We start from the raw sequence: 20,857 nt of genomic DNA, 5'->3' as shown, positions 1-20,857 counted from the left end.
TATAGAGTTACTGATTCACACCCTGTTGATAGGAAGTGCCAAACATCAGGTGAATGTCCACCTGCAGAAGGAGGGGGGCAGGGCCTGGGGGAAGCACTAGGGGTGTTAATAACACACCTGTCGTTCAAAAGATTCACACCTGACAGGAAGACATTCAACAGGACAGCTGAGAGACCTGAACACATCAACACCCACTTCAGAAACGCCTTAAATTACACAATGCATTATGGGTAAATGTTCTCCTGCTTGGTCAGGAAGGGCAGCAGCTATGCAGTAAGGGGTAGTTATATCAGCTGTAGGGCCAGGGTAGGGGCAGTTATGACAGGTAAGGGGTAGTTATATCAGCTGTAGGGCTGAGGTAGGGCAGCTATGACAGTAAGGGGTAGTAATATCAGCTGTAGGGCCCAGGTAGGAGCAACTATGGTAGTAAGGGCTAGTTATATCAGCTGTAGGGCCGGGGTAGGGGCAGTTAGGGCATTAAGGGGTAGTTAAATCAGCAGGTAGGGCCGGGTAGGGCATCTATGACAGTAAGGGGTGGTAATATCAGCTGTAGGGCCGAGGTAGGGGCAGTTATGACAGTAAGGGGTAGTTATATCAGCTGTAGGGCCCAGGTAGGGGCCGTAAGGGGTAGTAAATATCAGCTGTAGGGCCGAGGGTAGGGGCAGTTATGACAGTAAGGGGTAGTTATATCAGCTGTAGGGCCGAGGTAGGAGCAACTATGGTAGTAAGGGCTAGTTATATCAGCTGTAGGGCCAGGTAGGGGCAGTTAGGGCATTAAGGGGTAGTTAAATCAGCAGGTAGGGCCGGGTAGGGGGCATCTATGACAGTAAGGGGTAGTTATATCAGCTGTAGGGCCCAGGTAGGGGCCGTAAGGGGTAGTAATATCAGCTGTAGGGCCGAGGTAGGGGCAGTTATGGACAGTAAGGGGTAGTAATATCAGCTGTAGGGCCGAGGTAGGGGCAGTTATGACAGTAAGGGGTAGTTATATCAGCTGTAGGGCCGAGGTAGGGGCAGTTAGGGCATTAAGGGGTAGTTATATCAGCAGGTAGGGCCGGGTAGGGGCATCTATGACAGTAAGGGGTAGTAATATCAGCTGTAGGGCCGGGTAGGGGCAGCACCATGCAGCTTATAGCTGTACGGGGCAGATATAACTGTAGTGGGAGTTAACGGTGGTAAATGCACCAGCATTTCAACAGATGTATAGAAGACTTACCTGTCGATACAGGCGATGGTCTGACATTCTTGTTGAGCTTTAGTGTTGCGAGGTGTGGAGTCTGAGCTTCGGGTGGAAGAAGGTGATTGGCTGCCTGATGTTGGTGGGACTGGCCCAGTGGAGACAGGGCTCAGCAGAATAACGGGGCTGACTAAAAGCGCAGAGAGAAGAGAATTAAGAGAGTCAGACAAAAACTGGATCAAGCAGAACCAATGAACCAATCACTGCTCACAACTTTACCAACCAGGGGTCACCAGCAGGTCAACGCCTGTTAAGCTAAGACAGTCTTTTCTGGGTGTACAAGCCGACTGTTATGACCATTGTACCACTAGGGCTTACGCCTTCTTCCTGCTAAAACCAGTGGAAGGAGCTGTTAGCTGTTGTGGGGGAGGAGCTGTTAGCTGTAGTGGGGGAGGAGCTGTTAGCTGTTGTGGGGGAGGAGCTGTTAGCTGTAGTGGGGGAGGAGCTAGTTAGCTGTAGTGGGGGAGGAGCTGTTAACTGTAGTGGGGGAGGAGCTGTTAGCTGTTGTGGGGGAGGAGCTGTTAGCTGTAGTGGGGGAGGAGCTGTTACCTGTAGTGGGGGAGGAGCTGTTAGCTGTAGTGGGGGAGGAGCTGTTAGCTGTTGTGGGGGAGGAGCTGTTAGCTGTAGTGGGGGAGGAGCTGTTAGCTGTAGTGGGGGAGGAGCTGTTAGCTGTTGTGGGGGAGCAGCTGTTAGCTGTTGTGGGGGAGCAGCTGTTAACTGTAGTGGGGGAGGAGCTGTTAGCTGTAGTGGGGGAGGAGCTGTTACCTGTAGTGGGGGAGGAGCTGTTACCTGTAGTGGGGGAGGAGCTGTTAGCTGTAGTGGGGGAGGAGCTGTTAGCTGTAGTGGGGGAGGAGCTGTTAGCTGTTGTGGGGGAGGAGCTGTTAGCTGTTGTGGGGGAGCAGCTGTTAACTGTAGTGGGGGAGGAGCTAATAGCTGTAGTGGGGGAGGAGCTGTTAGCTATAGTGGGGGAGGAGCTAATAGCTGTAGTGGGGGAGGAGCTGTTAGCTGTAGTGGGGGAGGAGCTAATAGCTGTAGTGGGGGAGGAGCTGTTAGCTATAGTGGGGGAGGAGCTAATAGCTGTAGTGGGGGAGGAGCTAATAGCTGTAGTGGGGGAGGAGCTGTTAGCTGTTGTGGGGGAGGAGCTGTTAGCTGTAGTGGGGGAGGAGCTAATAGCTGTAGTGGGGGAGGAGCTGTTAACTGTAGTGGGGGAGCAGCTGTTAACTGTAGTGGGGGAGGAGCTGTTACCTGTTGTGGGGGAGGAGCTAATAGCTGTAGTGGGGGAGGAGCTGTTAACTGTAGTGGGGGAGCAGCTGTTAACTGTAGTGGGGGAGGAGCTGTTAGCTGTTGTGGGGGAGGAGCTGTTACCTGTTGTGGGGGAGGAGCTAATAGCTGTAGTGGGGGAGGAGCTGTTAACTGTAGTGGGGGAGCAGCTGTTAACTGTAGTGGGGGAGGAGCTGTTAGCTGTAGTGGGGGAGGAGCTGTTAGCTGTTGTGGGGGAGGAGCTGTTACCTGTTGTGGGGGAGGAGCTGTTACCTGTTGTGGGGGAGGAGCTGTTACCTGTTGTGGGGGAGGAGCTGCTGGGCGTTGGCTGTGTCTCGCTCTCCAGTAGGATGGAGTTGATGAAGGTGGTGGGGGAGAGGGGTGTGTCTGCTTGTGTAGCTCCACCTTCAAGCACAGAAACCACCTCCTCATCAGGGCTGGACGGCTCCTGCTTGACACCTGATTGGCTTTCTCTGCTTGGGAAACAGGATGGGCAGTTATTGACTGCTTGCTGATCAATCTGACCAATCAGAGGAGAAGAATGCAGACTTCCTGTTGGCTATGAGAGCAGTCACCTGATATGTACCACCTATACAAAGCAGCGGCTGTCGGTGTTTGTTCTTTTTAAAGAATCTGAATGACATGAAGAAGTTTAAATACTAGATTTCACAAAGTAAAGTGAGTTCTTTATTCAGTTTAAAGGTGTGTTTTGATTGGATTATTATTATGATTAATATAATCATTCATATTTGGTCCTCACAGGAAACACGGGTCAATCACCTGTCCTCAGGTAGATCTGTGAGGTGTTAACTAACCCTATGCTTCTTTTCTGTTCACTCATCCTCTCATGTTCCCCTGCTGATAAATATACAATGTCATTGGTTCTCACCCTGCCTCTGTCCAATCACTGACCACATCCTGTGCAGTGGGCGTGGCTAAGTCTGTGATGTCGGATATGACTGGTCCGGAAGTCACCGGGGAGGTTGCTGAGAACAAACTGGCTGCTGCCTGAGAACAAAAACAAACAAACAGAGGCGTATATTTTCATCTATAGCTGGACTATCCCTGTCGGGGGGGGGGGTCTCCCGAGGTAGGACGTGACGTAAAAAAACAACGTGGAACAACATACTGACGAACAGGAAACAGAATGCAGCAGGTTCATTAGAGCAAGGAGATCGTAGAGGTGGCGTGCAGACACTTTATGCAGTCACTGTTTACAAAATTCATTCTCTTCCTATTGGCTCCAGGTGAATTCTCCTGATTATATACTGCTGCGTTCTCAGCTCACTCTGACTTTCTGCAGAATAAATACGAAGAGGCTGGAGGACAAACTCCGGGTGAAGAGAGATACATTCAGCTGTTTGTGTTCACATATAGCCCCTCCAGGTAGACTAATGTCCAGAGTTTTTCAGGAGATTTCCGTATGTGTGAAAACAAATGTTAATGCAACACACTCTAATTATTGACTCCACATTACACAGGCGAGTCACTGACAGCTTACCTGCATGTGCTCCAATGACAATGGCCGACTGTATTTAGGCATGGAGTGGGCGGAGCTTGAGTCATTCAGCATCAGAGGCCTGCACAATAAATACAGTGTGGTTATTGGTGTTGTATTATCAGACCTCTGTAGTCCTATCAGTGATGGAGGTTTGACCTCAGCTTTGACGTTTGTGTCTACTTACATTTTCCTCTTCACCCCCAAAATCCTGTTAGTCTGGACGAGAGACACCAGGAACTGTATCAACTGTAGAGAGAGAGGTCATAGATATAGAGCAGTCAGAATATATATACATGTCATAGATCTAGAGGTGTCAGAATGTATGTACATGTCATAGATCTAGAGCAGTCAGAATGTATCTACATGTCATAGATCTAGAGTAGTCAGAATGTATGTACATGTCATAGATCACTGTGTTGCATGTGTGATGGTTTATTACCTTGTTGACGACCTTCTGTTGCTGAGTGTGTTTCTGTCTCAGGCTGGCAACTTCTCTCCACAAAGCCTCATTCTCACTGACACACACACACATCAGATCATTATTAACAGACAGACAGACAGACACACACATCAGATCATTATTAACAGACAGACAGACACACACACACATCAGATCATTATTAACAGACAGACAGTAACACACACACATCAGATCATTATTAACAGACAGACAGACACACACACACATCAGATCATTATTAACAGACAGACAGTAACACACACACATCAGATCATTATTAACAGACAGACAGTAACACACACACATCAGATCATTATTAACACACACACACACGTGTAGTTCTCACGGTCTCTTACTGTCTCATGGCGATGATCCTGGAGTCGATGGTTTCCTGTCTTCCCTTCATCACCTGCACGTCAGTCAGGATCTTGTTCACCTCGTTTGATGACACCTTCACCTCCTCCTGACGCACTGACGACACCTGGACCAATCACAGCAGAGATTATGTTACCATGAAGACCAAAGCTACTACAGAGATCTGTTACTGTAGAGGACAAAAAGAGGTAAAGGTGTGAACTACAGGTGTATGGAGGCGGGCAGTATTATACCACGGTATATTACTCTATTCAAATGGATAGAGCATAGGAACAGGTACTGGCACTAGGAACCCCTAAAGGGCCTGTCAGGTGGGACACGTGGGCGCTGTAGATGTAAACAGGAGAGAACAGGTATACAGGACAGAACAGGGGAGAGCAGGTGTATAAAGGAGAGAACAGGAGAGAACAGGTTAACAGGAGAGAACAGAAGAGAACAGGTAAACAGGAGAGAGCAGGTATATACTAGGGTGTACAGGTGTGACGTACGGTGGTGACTTTGCGTTTAATGTTCTCCAGCAGGTGTTCTTGTCCTCTGATGAAGAATGGATGTTGGAACTCGGTGTCATCTCTCTCAGGTTTCACCAAACCGCCCTGCTCGATGTGAACCACCTTACGGAACCCGTCTGAGACACACAGAGAGACACACACAGACGTCAGCACTGATGATGTCAGCACTGATGATGATGATGTCAGCACTGATGACGTCAGCACTGATGATGATGATGTCAGCACTGATGATGTCACAGGATGTACACTCACACATGTTGAGCTGTCTGATGAAGCTCGCCATGTTGTTGTGTTTGAAGAACTTTGGTAGAACTTCTTTGGAGAACCGACCCTGATCGAACACATGGAAACTGGACCCACTCTGAGACACAGAGACACCTTTTAGTTTATAATATTGAATGTATTTGATTTTGAAAATTGTGGAATTTTCAAAATAAAAGACTTTGGAAAGTGATCTAAGTGATGAAATAAATAAATATATCATATTTACTGATAGGACTTAGATTGTTTGAAGATTAAATCCACTATAATTACAATTAGATTTGTATTTAGAATCTTTTATTTTAGATACGCATGAAACACGTTAAAGCTAATTATACATAGCTGTTAGCTACACTAAGCTAACGGGGTTACCGGGCTCCAGCAGATGAGCGGGTCCGTGTCCGGGTCCTCCACCAGGGTCCACAGTTTGGTGAGAAAGGCCGGGACGGTCCCGCTGCTGAGCACCGCCGCCCCTCCTCCGGGATACTCCATGACGGAAACCCCGGATTATCCCAGAAACTCTGAGCTAACGAAGCTAACAGCTAGCCTGCTGCTAACACCGTCCGATACACGGAGAGAGCCCCACAAAAGGACACACTGATGCGGCTCACAGACGGCTCGCTGCTGGTCCGGGACTCTGTCGGGTCCAGGTGGTCGTCATGTGTTTCTAAAAACTTTATTCAAATCAAACTCTGTAGAGCAAAACTCCGACAAATCCCACTAAACAATCAACTGCGTAAACAGCTGAATGTCGCGCTGTGATGACATCACATTGTCTTCTTCTTCTTCTTCTTCTTCTTCTTCTTCTTCTAATGACTTTCCGGCAGGCTGTACCATAGACTGTACACTTCTAGACTGCACCACAGTCTAGTGCTGCCCTCCACAGTCTAGGAGTGTGTACCTTGATAAAACTGATTCATAATAATACCCCCCATCTCTAAAACTGATTCATAATAATACCCCCCCACTCTAAAACTGATTCATAATAATACCCCCCCACTCTAAAACTGATTCATAATAATACCCCCATCTCTAAAACTGATTCATAATAATACCCCCCCACTCTAAAACTGATTCATAATAATACCCCCCATCTCTAAAACTGATTCATAATAATACCCCCATCTCTAAAACTGATTCATAATAATACCCCCCCACTCTAAAACTGATTCATAATAATACCCCCCATCTCTAAAACTGATTCATAATAATACCCCCCATCTCTAAAACTGATTCATAATAATACCCCCCACTCTAAAACTGATTCATAATAATACCCCCCATCTCTAAAACTGATTCATAATAATACCCCCCACTCTAAAACTGATTCATAATAATACCCCCCCACTCTAAAACTGATTCATAATAATACCCCCCACTTTAAAACTGATTCATAATAATACCCCCCATCTCTAAAACTGATTCATAATAATACCCCCCACTCTAAAACTGATTCATAATAATACCCCCCCACTCTAAAACTGATTCATAATAATACCCCCCATCTCTAAAACTGATTCATAATAATACCCCCCCACTCTAAAACTGATTCATAATAATACCCCCCATCTCTAAAACTGATTCATAATAATACCCCCCATCTCTAAAACCGATTCATAATAATACCCCCCATCTCTAAAACTGATTCATAATAATACCCCCCACTCTAAAACTGATTCATAATAATACCCCCCATCTCTAAAACTGATTCATAATAATACCCCCCACTCTAAAACTGATTCATAATAATACCCCCCATCTCTAAAACCGATTCATAATAATACCCCCCCATCTCTAAAACTGATTCATAATAATACCCCCCACTCTAAAACTGATTCATAATAATACCCCCCATCTCTAAAACCGATTCATAATAATACCCCCCCATCTCTAAAACTGATTCATAATAATACCCCCCCACTCTAAAACTGATTCATAATAATACCCCCCCATCTCTAAAACTGATTCATAATAATACCCCCCACTCTAAAACTGATTCATAATAATACCCCCCATCTCTAAAACTGATTCATAATAATACCCCCCCATCTCTAAAACTGATTCATAATAATACCCCCCACTCTAAAACTGATTCATAATAATACCCCCCCACTCTAAAACTGATTCATAATAATACCCCCCCACTCTAAAACTGATTCATAATAATACCCCCCACTCTAAAACTGATTCATAATAATACCCCCATCTCTAAAACTGATTCATAATAATACCCCCCACTCTAAAACTGATTCATAATAATACCCCCATCTCTAAAACTGATTCATAATAATACCCCCCTACCAAATGTTAAAAAAATAAAATAATAATAAAAACAGTAATTGACCTCTTTCCCCCTCAGGCTGTGACGTCATTATTTGTTTTTTGGTGTACTTTTATGTAAGGTAGTTTGGTGATGGAAAAGTCAGCAGCAGACGAAGGTTTTGACCACCAGGTGGCGTCAGTACGCACAATCCCTCAGACTGTGACGTCACGGACGTGGTACTGGGTACTGCGCATGTTCCCACGTGCTGTGATGGAGGGGAGCAGCAGCGAAAACACGCGGAGCGAAAAGATAGAAAAGATGAAGAAAGTCCAAGAAAAGAGTGCGAAGAAGAAGAGGAGTAAAGAGGAGCAAGAGGAAGAGGAGCAGAAGGACGTGGAGGTGAGACACGAACAAACACAAACTGTGTGTAACCTGTTAGCTGTTAGCATGCTAACAGGAGTGAGGAGATTTAAACACGTTATAACAAGGTAAGCGTGTTCATCTGAACTTCGGAGGGCCGAACCGAACCGGAGACCAGGTCGAGTCATTCTGAGGTTGCACACACCCACAGGTGACCCGTTAACGTGAGCAGACAGGTAACAAGTTAGAGAGACATAAAATGACGAGTTTGTAGATGGAGTTCTGGAAGCAGCAACTCAGGTCCGTGTAGTCACTGTTGGCAATCTGTACCGTACCTAAGCACACTTCACCCCTAAAGTCCAGTTCGTTTGACCAGTGTGAGTGCTCCGTACAGTACACTTCTTTGGCCCTGGCACGCTTCGGACAGGTATAGTTCATGCACGAGCACGCGGGTCGTGCAAAGCCTTCATTTAGGAGAAATCCCGGATTGTTCTGTCTGTATGTGACTAACATGACTCACTATAAGACACGAAGGTATTAAAGTAGCTGTCATGTTTAAAATAACCACAGGTGAAGCTATATCACAGGTAAAATAACCACAGGTGAAGCTACAGCACAGGTAAAATATCCACAGGTGAAGCTACAGCAAAGGTAAAAATAAGAGGTTTTTACAGCAAACTAAGTTCAACCATGTAGTTATCTGTAGTTACCTGTAGTTATATGTAGTCACCTGTAGTTACCTGTTGTTGTCTGTAGTTATCTGTAGTTGTCTGTAGTTATATGTAGTCACTTGTAGTTTACTGTAGTTGTCTGTAGTTTTCTGTCGCCGTCTGTAGTTTTCTGTCGCCGTCTGTAGTTTTCTGTCGTCACCTGTAGTTTTCTGTCATCACCTGTAGTTTTCTGTAGTTGTCTGTCGTCACCTGTAGTTGTCTGTCGTCACCTGTAGTTGTCTGTCGTCACCTGTAGTTTTCTGTAGTTGTCTGTCGTCACCTGTAGTTGTCTGTCGTCACCTGTAGTTGTCTGTCGTCACCTGTAGTTGTCTGTCGTCACCTGTAGTTTTCTGTAGTCACCTGTAGTTATCTGTAAACACTTGTAATCACCTGTAGTTATCTGTAGTTGTCTGTCGTCACCTGTAGTTGTCTGTTGTCACCTGTAGTTATCTGTAGTCGCCTGTAGTTATCTGTAGTCGCCTGTATTTATCTGTAGTTGTATGTAGTCACGTGTATTTATATGTAGTCACCTGTAGTTATCTGTAGTCACCTGTATTTATCTGTAGTCACCTGTAGTTATCTGTAGTCGCCTGTACTTATCTGTAGTTATATGTAGTCACGTGTATTTATATGTATTCACCTGTAGTTATCTGTAGTCACCTGTAGTTTTCTGTAGTTGTCTGTCGTCACCTGTAGTTGTCTGTAGTCACCTGTAGTTTTCTGTCATCACCTGTAGTTTTCTGTAGTTGTCTGTAGTCACCTGTAGTTTTCTGTCATCACCTGTAGTTTTCTGTAGTTGTCTGTCGTCACCTGTAGTTATCTGTCGTCACCTGTAGTTTTCTGTAGTTGTCTGTAGTCACCTGTAGTTTTCTGTCATCACCTGTAGTTTTCTGTAGTTGTCTGTAGTCACCTGTAGTTTTCTGTAGTTGTCTGTCGTCACCTGTAGTTGTCTGTAGTCACCTGTAGTTTTCTGTCATCACCTGTAGTTTTCTGTAGTTGTCTGTAGTCACCTGTAGTTTTCTGTCATCACCTGTAGTTTTCTGTAGTTGTCTGTCGTCACCTGTAGTTATCTGTCGTCACCTGTAGCTATCTGTAGTCGCCTGTATTTATCTGTAGTCACGTGTATTTATATGTAGTCACCTGTAGTTATCTGTAGTCACCTGTAGCTATCTGTAGTCGCCTGTATTTATCTGTAGTCACGTGTATTTATATGTAGTCACCTGTAGTTATCTGTAGTCACCTGTATTTATATGTAGTCCCCTGTAGTTATTTGTTGTCACCTGTAGTTATCTGTGGAAGCTCGTTATCTTTAAACACAGCACTCCTTAAATCGTCTGTTTTTTGTGTGGCATTTGGTTAGGGGAGTCTGAGTGTCTGTGTTCTTCTGCAGGTCTTTATCTTCAACAACAAAGTTTCTGAGGAGGAGGAGGAGGATGGAGATCTGTCTGACAGCGAGGACAGCGTCTTCTCTGGACTGGAGGATTCTGGGAGTGACAGTGACGAAGACGACGAAGAGAAGGAAGAGGATAATGATGAAGGTCTGAAGGAGGAGCAAAAGCAGGCTCAGCAGGTAGGGGTTAGGGTTAGACCGACACAGACGATTGGCTGGTTAGAGGGCGTGGGGGACCCATAACTGTTCTCCTCTAGAACTTCACCTGTTTGTGTTCTGCCTGCAGGTGGACGAAGAGGAGGAGGAGGAGGAGGAGGAGGAGGAAGGAGTAACAGAAGAGAAAGAAGACGAGTACAAACACGACTCTTCAGATGAAGAGGTAAGACAGGTTCTCATGGGTTCTGTACAGACCTCTGAAATGTTCTCTCTGATCTTTGATGGTTCTCTATGTTGTGTTTGTTCTGATGGTTCTCTATGTTGTGTTGGTTCTGATGGTTCGCTATGTTGTGTTGGTTCTACAGGACATCAGGAACACGGTGGGGAACATCCCCATGGAGTGGTACAAAGACTTCCCTCACATCGGTTACGACCTTGACGGGAAGAAGATCTACAAACCAATCAGGAACAAGGATGAGCTTGACGACTTCCTGGACAAAATGGAGAACCCTGACTACTGGTGAGTATGCTAGCATAACGCTAGCTTCTGCACCAGTGGAAGGAGGGGACTCTAACGATACTAAGCTAAACACTGCTTTTGTGTTTATAGGAGAACCGTTCAGGACAAGCAGACAGGAAGTGACGTGGTGCTGTCCGATGAGCAGGTGCAGTTGGTAAAGCGACTGCAGATGGGACAGTTTGGAGATGTCAATTTCAATGAGTACCAGGTAAGCCCACGTAACCTGCGCCAAGCTCCGCCCCTTTCCAGAGTAAGTGTTTAACAGCTACTCTTGTCCCCACTGCCAGCCTCAGGTGGAGTTCTTCAGTCAGGATGTGATGCTCCACCCGGTCACCAACCGGCCAGCCGATAAACGCTCGTTCATCCCGTCTCTGCTTGAGAAGGAAAAAGTGTCCAAACTTGTCCACGCCATTAAAATGGGCTGGATTAAACCACGCAGAGATGACCAGGACACCAGGGGGCGCTACTACGACCTCTGGGCCAGTGAGGACACCTCCATCCTCGCCAAGCATAAGATGCATCTGCCCGCCCCGAAAATCCGTCTGCCAGGTCACCACGAGTCCTACAACCCCCCACCTGAGTACATGTTCACCGACGAGGAGGTGAGACGCCTGAGCCAGGTCACCTGTTTGTTCTTAAGTCTGTCTACCTGTCTGTCTGTTTACCTGTTTGTCTACCTGTCCATCTGTTTACCTGTTTTTCAACCTGTCTGTCTACCTGTCTGTCTGTTTACCTGTTTGTCTACCTGTCCGTCTGTCTACCTGTCTGTCTGTCTGCCTGTCTGTCTACCTGTTTGTCTACCTGTCCGTCTGTCTACCTGTCTGTCTGTCTGCCTGTCTGTCTACCTGTTTGTCTACCTGTCTGTCTGTTTACCTGTTTGTCTACCTGTCTGTCTGTTTACCTGTTTGTCTACCTGTCTGTTTACGTGTTTGTCTACCTGTCTGTCTGTTTACCTGATTGTCTGTCTGTCTGTTTACCTGATTGTCTGTCTGTCTGTTTACCTGTTTGTCTACCTGTCTGTCTGTTTACGTGTTTGTCTACCTGTCTGTCTGTTTACCTGTTTGTCTGTCTGTCTGTTTGTTTACCTGTTTGTTCTTACGTCTGTCTGTTTACCTGTTTGTCTGTCTGTCTGTCTGTTTACCTGTTTGTCTGTCTGTCTGTCTGTTTACCTGTTTGTCTACCTGTCTGTCTGTTTACCTGTCCATATCTCTACATCTTTTTTTTCCTCTTTTCATCACTGGTAGGAGGGACCAAGAAAAAGTCAAGGAAGCATTTTAAGAGACCTGGAATGAAACTCCTGTCTCACCCACCATTCTCTCTCTCTCTCTCTCTCTCTCTCTCTCTCTCTTTCTCTCTCTCTTCCCCCAGCGGGCTCTGTGGGAGCAGCAGGATCCGGCAGACAGGAAGTTCCCGTTTGTTCCTCGCTCGTTCTCCAGCCTGCGTCATGTTCCGGCATTCCCTCGATTCATCCACGAGAGGTTTGAGCGCTGCCTCGACCTCTACCTGTGCCCCCGCCAGAGGAAGATGAGGGTACATGTCTTACTGACTGTCTGCAGCCAATCAGAACACACCAATATCTGTCTAGTAAATAACTGGTCTGTCTGTCTACCTGTAGGTCAACGTCAATCCAGAGGATCTGATACCAAAACTGCCTAAACCCAAAGACCTGCAGCCGTTTCCCACCACACAGTCGCTGGTACACACTCACACACAGACACACACACCCACACACAGACACACACACACCCACTGACACACACACACATTCACTGACACAATCAAACACACACACACTGAAGGCATTTTAGCGTTTAGGATGGGGAGCGAGAAAACGCTGAACCATGTTGGTTTGTTTTGAAGATAGACGCTTTTAGGACACGACACTAATGGCGACATTTCTGCACTATGTGTGTGTAAATAATGTGTGTGTGTTCTTAATATATATGTGTGTGTTTACAGGTGTATCGTGGTCACACTGGTCTGGTTCGGTCCATCAGCGTGTCTCCATCAGGACAGTGGCTTGCCTCAGGTATCAAACTCGATGACGATGTCATCTTATTTAACAGTTTACCTGCTCAGGTGTCTTCATTCACTACATCAGGACTAACCTGTGAATCTTGTGTGTTTACCTGTGCAGGTAGTGATGACGGGTCTGTGAGGTTCTGGGAGGTGTGTTCGTCTCGCTGTATGAAGACCATCCAGGTGGGCGGTCCCGTGAAGAGTGTCGCCTGGAACCCAAACCCATCTGTCTGTTTATTGGCTGTTGCCCTGTAAGGACCTGTCTGTCTCTCCACCTGCCTGTCTCTCTATTTCTCTCTCTACAATACATTTCAAACTGATCTTTCTTTTTTTTTTAAAGAGAAAAAATGCAGATTTGCCTAAATATTGTGTGGGTGTGTTTTTTAGGGACTCCGCGGTGCTGATCCTGTCTCCCGCTCTGGCAGACAGACAGGTAGTCTCTTCATCAGAACGTCTCTTGTCGAGTCAACAGGAGACGGAGCTTATGGAGGGAGCGAGTATAGTCACCTGGAGTGATGCAGAGGGGGAGGAGCTTAACCAAGGGATCCGCCTCAAAATCCAGCACCCAAAAGTGAGAGGACACACCTGTTGAATCAAAGGTTACTCATCAGGGGACCTGACCTGGACTAACTTTGATGTTTTGTCTTTGCAGGCTGTCCAGCAAGTGACGTGGCATGCCAAAGGAGACTACCTGGCCTCTGTGATGCCTGATCACTCAAGCCATCTGCAGGTGTTGATCCACCAGGTGAGCCGGAGGCGGAGCCAGAACCCTTTCAGGAAGAACAAAGGCCTAGTGCAGAGCGTATCCTTCCACCCTGTAAGGCCCTACTTCTTTGTGGCAACGCAGCGCTCCGTCCGGATCTACAACCTTGTCAAACAAGAAATGACCAAAAAACTACAAGCCAACTCCAAGTGGATCTCCAGCATGGCCGTCCACCCTGCAGGTAAGCCAGGCGTACTATGGAACCAGATGAACATGAAACATATAGTAGAAAATTCATACTATGCTACAGAGGTGACATCACTGGAGGGGGAAGGGCCTGTGCTCACCTTTGTGTCTGTCCGCAGGTGATCATGTGATCTGTGGGAGCTATGACTGCAGACTCAGCTGGTTTGACCTCGACCTCTCAACTAAACCCTACAAGATGCTACGGTACACACCTGTCAATTATTCTAACACCTATCAATGAATCAGTCAGTTCTATTTCAGCGTTCATGAAATACAGGCTTGAATGACACCATTTACCTCACCTGTGACCCCTTAAGGCCCCCACCAAGCTATATCTTCCGGTGTCATCAGAGGACCTGTTAGTTCACTTATTTTCACTTGCATGTGTTGGACTATCATGTAGCATTAACTTGTAGCTGGTAGCCCTGTGACCAACATAAGTGTACGTATAATCTCTCTTCCGTAGTTGGCAACAGTGCTTTCTCTCTCTGCAGGCCATCTCAGTATATTTGATAACAATGGTGGTTTTAGCAGCTTAGCACTTCAGTACCCTTAGCTCGTCTGTTTTGGGTTGCCACCTTGATATGGTAGAGAAGCTTGAGTTTTCCAAATAACGTGAGAGTGATGCCATGTGTTTGCACTACCACTCCCAGCATGGGGTGCGTTGTATTAACTTCTTAGTAGTTCACTGGAGCACAACTGTTGGTTACAGCAGTCATTGTACCATGTGTTCTTTTCCCTAAGAAATGGTTGGGATGGACAGTATTTGCTCTCCTTCATTCCCAGTTTAGCTTGTTTCTTTGGTTTTTTATCATTGTTGGCAGCATTCCCCATGCCTAGCAATCATTGTTGTACAGCCTGCATGGCACCTCTGCAGCTCAAATACAATCATGACCTCTGTCCCTCTTGCCTCTGCCTCCAACACTTGAGGGGAGGGCCTATCGGAAGATCCCTGCATGAACTGCAGCTACATGCCTAGTGCAGTCAGGGATGCTAGGCGAAGAGGGTTGGATCAGCTCCTGGGTGGTGTCACCTCACAAGAGCAATTGACTCCTCCCCTTCTGTCCATGGCTCAGTGGTTGACCAAACCCTAGCCTGGACGATCAAAGTATATAGAATACATGTAGAAAAAGGCAAAGGAATCCTAAGTTTGCTTCTTAGGTGGACCAGTGAACGGCAGAGCTTGACGACCATAAGGCTGCCGTCTTAGCCCTCCTGACAGAGGTAGGTAGAGGAAGCATACTTCTGCTGAAACCACTGCAGGTCTGAAGGAGCATGTCCCATCAATCACAGCTTCTACCAGAGTTTGGGGAGTATGGGGGAGATTTGCTATCCCATGATCGCGCAAAACTCTGAGGACAACTCAATGGGGCCTGTTATTTAGATGGCTGTCTTGATACCAGACCTGCAGCAGGCACAGCCACATCGAGCAGGTGACTTTTTTTTGGGTGCAGCTCAGCCCCGGTCACCTTCTCAGTGCTTCCTTCAGAGGAATACCTGATAGAGTTGCAAGTGTCTTGGAAAGATTTGAGAGCCCTCTCTCATGCTAGGGTTAGGGTACAGAGTGCTTTGTGACAACAAACAGCGTTAAATGAATCCCCTGTCTCCTGCTTGTTCAGCTCTGACTTTATGAGAAGACTCAGGCATTCGTTCATACGGCCCACAGGGCTCCGCCTCCTCCTCGTGTCATGTTTACAGCGATAGGCTATCTGCTGAAATGGCTTAACTTGGTGTTCCTTTAGCCAAGCGCAGACCGGATTAGCATCTCAATATCAGCGGGTCTACCTGCTGAAGGTGTGTTTAAACCAAGGTCTTCACAATAAAAGTTACAGGTTTAAAGGTCTATGACTGGCTTTTATTGTGAAACAGTGATATCAGGAAATGGGGTATTTTCAGTGTAGCAACGTAACACAATTTAGACTTAGATACAAACATAGGAGAGAAACAAAACTCTAAACCTCTCAGATTCAGTTAGAAGATTCGATATCCTGAGAAGTGAACTAAACGTCTTTCTAAATGGAACTCTTTCCAGCAGAAACCTTTATGATGGTGAGGACTCTCCTCATATAAGCTCATATACCTTTAAAACAACACATTGATAATCTTGCCTCTCAGTCGAGCTTATGTGAAGCTAAATTAGCCTTTAAGGACATAACTTAGGGAACATTCTTACTGCCTCAAAATACTAAAAGTAAAATCTACTTCTTTTTCTGTTAAGTTAGATGAAGAGGATGTCAGTATTTTCTTAATAAGTTGGGAAGAAATTCCCTGTCATAAAATAGTAAATTATTTAAATATTGTAAGCCTTGATTTGATATGTCATGACATTTTGCTGCTTGTAAAAAAGTGGCAGGTAAAAAAAAAAAAAAAACAGTGACGGGTAAATTTTTGAATCCACCCCCTTCAAGACAATGGCCATTTATGCTTAAGGCATGACCATGGGCTTCATTCCAGCCTGATGTAGGACTCTCCCTCACAGTTTGTCAAAACCACACCACTCAAGGGCAGTGCTTGGGGCCCACAGGGACCCTGTCAATGTCCATCTAGCCCTCAGATGCTGCAGGGCTCCACCTGCTCAGTCTCTTTCTGGAATACTGTCCTCATACACACGAACAGGTAGCAGCTGTTCTCATCCTGCTCCACGGATCTCATATATATATATATACTTTATTTGAGAGGACAGTAAATAGAGCGAGAAACCAAGGAGTGGGAGAGGAGCCACAAGTCAGACTTGAACTTGGGCCACGCGACATAACCACTAGAGTGCCGGCGCCCCAAAACAGGATATTTCTGCTGAGCAGAATTTACTGTTACTTTTATTTGTTGGCAGGCTGTCCCCCACCGTTGGATAGTCGCAGTGCATTGTGGAGCAGTTGAATATAACAAATCAGTTATGGCCAATTTGGTATTCATCCATGAAATTCTCACATACACAAAATTGTACACTATGAATTCTGACTACACACTGTGTGACGTCATATCATAACCTAACCCTTATTGGTCCTCACAACTTCAGGTGTAGACAGACAGCAGGACATCATCAAGGTCATCGAGTGGGCACCTTTTTCCACGGTGTTGTATCAAGATAGGCCAACCAATAGAAAGAGAATATGGATTCAGAAACATTTAATAATACAAACATGATGTCATATTCTCTTCTTCTCTTCAGACACCATAAGAAGGCGGTGAGGGGCGTGGCCTATCACAGACTGTACCCACTGTTTGCTTCAGCATCAGACGATGGATCTGTCATCGTCTGCCACGGGACTGTTTACAAGTAAGCCACAAATACACACACTGTAACACACACACTTTAATATACACTGTTACACACACTGTAATACACACTGTATCACACTGTAATACACAGTGTAGGGGCAGAGTATAATTACACAATGTGATTAGTATTATGACATTTTTGATCCTATAGTGTCACTATATCACTGTCTCTCTCTCGCTCTCTCTCTCTCCCTCAGTGACCTGTTACAGAACCCGTTGATCGTCCCGGTGAAGGTTCTCAGAGGTCATGTGATTACTCATGATCTCGGTGTTCTGGACGTGACTTTTCACCCCACACAGCCCTGGGTCTTTTCCTCCGGAGCAGACGCCACCATCAGACTCTTCACCTAGCAGCCGACCCGACCCGGCATCCTGACCACGGACCTGGTTCTAGCATTGTGCCCATGGTCTCCTAGCAACCTGCCTTTAGGTGATGTGGTTTCTAGGAGACCACCCAGCTGAATCTTACGTAGTTTTTAAACTTTGGCCTTGTTATTATTGTTGATTTTTAATTAAACTGAAACTTTGTGCACACTTTGTTTTCTTGTTACCATGGTGATTCAACTGTATTTGTGCTTTATGTGTGAGCGTGCTAACATTAAAGGAACTGAGGCTGATTGATACCTTATCTCCCTCAGAACACACCTGGTCTAGACTACGAAGAGAGTCCAACTTACCCAGGGTATCTTTGTGTGATCTGGCTTCACTAACCCTAACATCAGAGACCGTGATTAACAGTCACATGAAGCCGCTTATCAACATAAGTTACCCTCGAGTTTCAGAGAGTGCGTTCACATAAAAGGGGCGGAGTTAGCTTCATATAACTATCACAATCATCACTGTGTCTCCCGTCAGCAGATCGTCATATCTAACAAACTCTGAACAAACTATATTAATAATATAAAGAGGTTTAAAACAAACCCAGAGACTAAAGTTACACAGCTGCAGGAACAAATGCAGGAAGGACAACTGGCAGAAAAAAGAAACATCAGAGAGTATTAATGTCCAAACTACAGATTATTATATTTCTGTCCCATCGTTAGTTCACCTTAGAACTGAAGATAATAACTCCTGTTTTTTCTCTGAACTGGATGTGTGTCTCTGACTCTTTCATGTGGAGAGTATAACAGTTTGAGAAGTTATAGTTCAGCTCTGATGATAACAAACAGAGCAGCATGGGGACACTAAACATTCATATGAAGATATAATTCAAAGACATAAGAAAATATTCATCCTTTAACATCTTAAAAACACAACTCAAAGGTTCCGCTGCTTTTTTTAGTCTCTGTTGAAGGATGACGGAGACTTCCACAGGTTGATCTCTTATCTCAAACATAACCTGGAGCAGGTTAGGTGTGCAGCAGAGGTTACCATGGCGATATACCAAGGTAACAAGTGAACCACCTTCGTAGGACTGAAAACTCGGAGTTAACCCTGAAGTGACCTCGCTAACCCCAAATCCTGCTTCATAGCACAGACCCCTGGTTCTGTTTAGTTACCATAGTGATCATTACTTATTATTGATGATAATAGGTCGACAGCAGATTTCAGAAACGGCTTGATCTGGTCTAATTAAGATTTTCAGGGGTGCTGGTATGGAGGCTATAATCCTCCAAGCGGGCGGCCCGGGTTTAAATCTAACCTGTGGCTCCTTTCCCCGCATGTCATTCCCTACTCTCTCTCCCTGATTTCCAACTATATCCACTGTCCTATCTCTCCATTAAAGGCACAAAAAGCCCCAAAATAAATCTTTAAAAATTAAAATTAAAAAAAAGATTTTCAAATGACGGGGAATCGTCATGTGCTGTATTTGGAAAAACGACATGTCATTACAGGCCCCCTTACAAGCGCCCCCTTTGCTCTTTTATCTTGCTATATAATAAAGTATGCACAAAGACATTTATGTGTTCTTCATAGTTATATTTACCATTTTTTTTGGTACCAAGAATGATGTCGTCCCGCTCTCACTCAATTTTAATTTTGTACTCTCCTGATTGATTTTAAACTAATTTTCCTTCACTGTACTGAACTGCCTCTCCATACCTGGATCGAGGAGGTCAAACCAGAGAAAGTCGTGATTTGTTCAGACTCAGCTCTGATGTCCTGAACGAGGTTGACCTCTCCACCTGATATTATAAATGACATTTTGATGACTTTGTTTGGCGTTACTGAAACAGTTACACACATTTTATTATATTTGTATTATATATATTGTTTTATGATATCTTCATCTTCAGTTAAAACGTTGTTTGGTCCATATGAGAACCAACACTTGATTGCAAAAGCAATGATTAATTTTCTACGTGCTAATTGTTTTCAAGAATTGAAAGTTGTTTGTATGATGTAGTTCCTGTCTGCCTGTGGAGGACAGCGATACGCCTAGCTGCGTCCAAACTGCCGGAATAATTACAAGTCAATTGGAGGAAGAGACTTTTATTGTGAAAGAAATGCCGGCGCATGTGGTCACGTGATTTCCAGCGGAGTGTTTTTGTAGTGACACCAAGGGGCAACCTCCGGTCTCGAAAAATGAAGCCTATGCGGAAGTACAAAAAACTGCAGTTCCTCGAGGTTCCGCTTGAGGCTGGCTGCAGAAGCGCCGGAAGTGCCATAAGCCCACAGCCAAAAAAGCCCGTTTCTACCACAGGAATCAACATGTTTACAGCCTGGTTCAAAAAACGAGATGTATCTGAGAAGTTGACGGCCCCTTCTCCTCACACTGTGGGGGGGGTGAATTTTTTTATAACTCATCGGATTTTATTCTATTAAGGAAAACGACTATGCCCATATTTGGTTGTGTCAGATTTGATTGACAGCTGTGCGCGCTGCATCTGTCTGTGAGGTCAGCAGGTCAGGAGGCTAACAGCTTGATCCGTCTGATTTCTCCTCTTTCTTACTTCGTTTGGAGAGTTTTTTAACACATATCTGACAACATACATGGCTTGCTGTGCGGTTAACAGACCATCCAACAAGTTGATGCTTCAGTTTTCTTCGGTAAGTGATATAGTAGTGTTATATTTACTGCTTACTCATGTGTTTATATTTACGGACCTAGCTTGTTTAGCGTTAGCTTGTAAACCAGTCGGCTAACTGTACTCAGTGTAGCCCATTATTTACATTATTTACATTATTTACGGTCAATGGTTTAGAAATGTTTGTTGTTAAGATGTTGTTGTTGAAAATAATGAGTTTGTGTGATGTTAGAAGCTAAAGGTTCACCTCGGTGGTTATCTGATGTTATGATGAATGTTATACTCCACGTAAATGTGGACATTAAAAAACAAACTGTGTGTAGTAATTATCCGTCAGTAACATAAACTGAACTGAACCTAATGTGCTGTCTTAAGATTTGAGCAAACTGTTAACAACTTTAAAAAACTTCACTTTGTAAGAGCATCTGTAACCATTAAGAACTATATTAATAACCATATTAATTTTCACTGAACTCATACACAGAATATAGCTGTAGAAATATAAAATCTAAATAACATATGGAATGAAAATAAGATATAAAGCACATAGATATAAAGTATAAGAAATAGTTTGAAGAGTACAGCCATGTACTGAGCTCATGTTAATAATAAATGAGTTACTGTATGTTCTGTACTAAAGAA

General features: G+C 44.9%; 2 protein-coding genes and 1 long non-coding RNA gene across 3 annotated transcripts in view; 2 read left to right on the top strand and 1 right to left on the bottom strand.

Moving 5' to 3' along the window:
* hsf1 (heat shock transcription factor 1) overlaps positions 1 to 6,387 on the bottom strand; it is a gene marked incomplete in the record, with an annotated part of 7,067 nt that extends 680 nt beyond the window's left edge. Inside the window, 11 exon segments of the mRNA XM_065948170.1 lie at positions 20 to 84; positions 1,214 to 1,364; positions 2,792 to 2,967; positions 3,384 to 3,502; positions 3,996 to 4,074; positions 4,180 to 4,241; positions 4,435 to 4,510; positions 4,812 to 4,936; positions 5,319 to 5,455; positions 5,592 to 5,700; positions 5,973 to 6,387. Of these exon segments, the coding sequence (XP_065804242.1) occupies positions 20 to 84; positions 1,214 to 1,364; positions 2,792 to 2,967; positions 3,384 to 3,502; positions 3,996 to 4,074; positions 4,180 to 4,241; positions 4,435 to 4,510; positions 4,812 to 4,936; positions 5,319 to 5,455; positions 5,592 to 5,700; positions 5,973 to 6,092 (1,219 nt within the window).
* On the top strand, positions 522 to 1,043 carry LOC136177096 (uncharacterized). The gene is made up of 3 exons (XR_010664757.1): positions 522 to 611; positions 707 to 901; positions 954 to 1,043. It is a non-coding gene; the product is annotated as an uncharacterized lncRNA (long non-coding RNA).
* Positions 6,388 to 8,101: 1,714 nt separating the features above from the next.
* bop1 (BOP1 ribosomal biogenesis factor) lies at positions 8,102 to 17,780 on the top strand. The gene is made up of 15 exons (XM_020651660.3): positions 8,102 to 8,262; positions 10,324 to 10,503; positions 10,610 to 10,702; positions 10,845 to 10,999; positions 11,090 to 11,207; positions 11,287 to 11,601; positions 12,368 to 12,529; positions 12,615 to 12,695; positions 12,959 to 13,028; positions 13,137 to 13,269; positions 13,406 to 13,589; positions 13,671 to 13,962; positions 14,087 to 14,171; positions 17,137 to 17,244; positions 17,444 to 17,780. Exons 1-15 carry the CDS (start codon positions 8,116 to 8,118, stop codon positions 17,595 to 17,597), a joined length of 2,277 nt encoding a protein of 758 aa, XP_020507316.1. The 5' UTR covers positions 8,102 to 8,115; the 3' UTR covers positions 17,598 to 17,780.
* The last annotated feature ends 3,077 nt before the right edge of the window (positions 17,781 to 20,857 follow it).

This window comes from Labrus bergylta, chromosome 19 (genome assembly GCF_963930695.1).
Source record: "Labrus bergylta chromosome 19, fLabBer1.1, whole genome shotgun sequence".
NCBI classification, from domain to species: Eukaryota; Metazoa; Chordata; class Actinopteri; order Labriformes; family Labridae; genus Labrus; species Labrus bergylta.
This window is presented reverse-complemented; position numbering and strand designations above follow the sequence as displayed.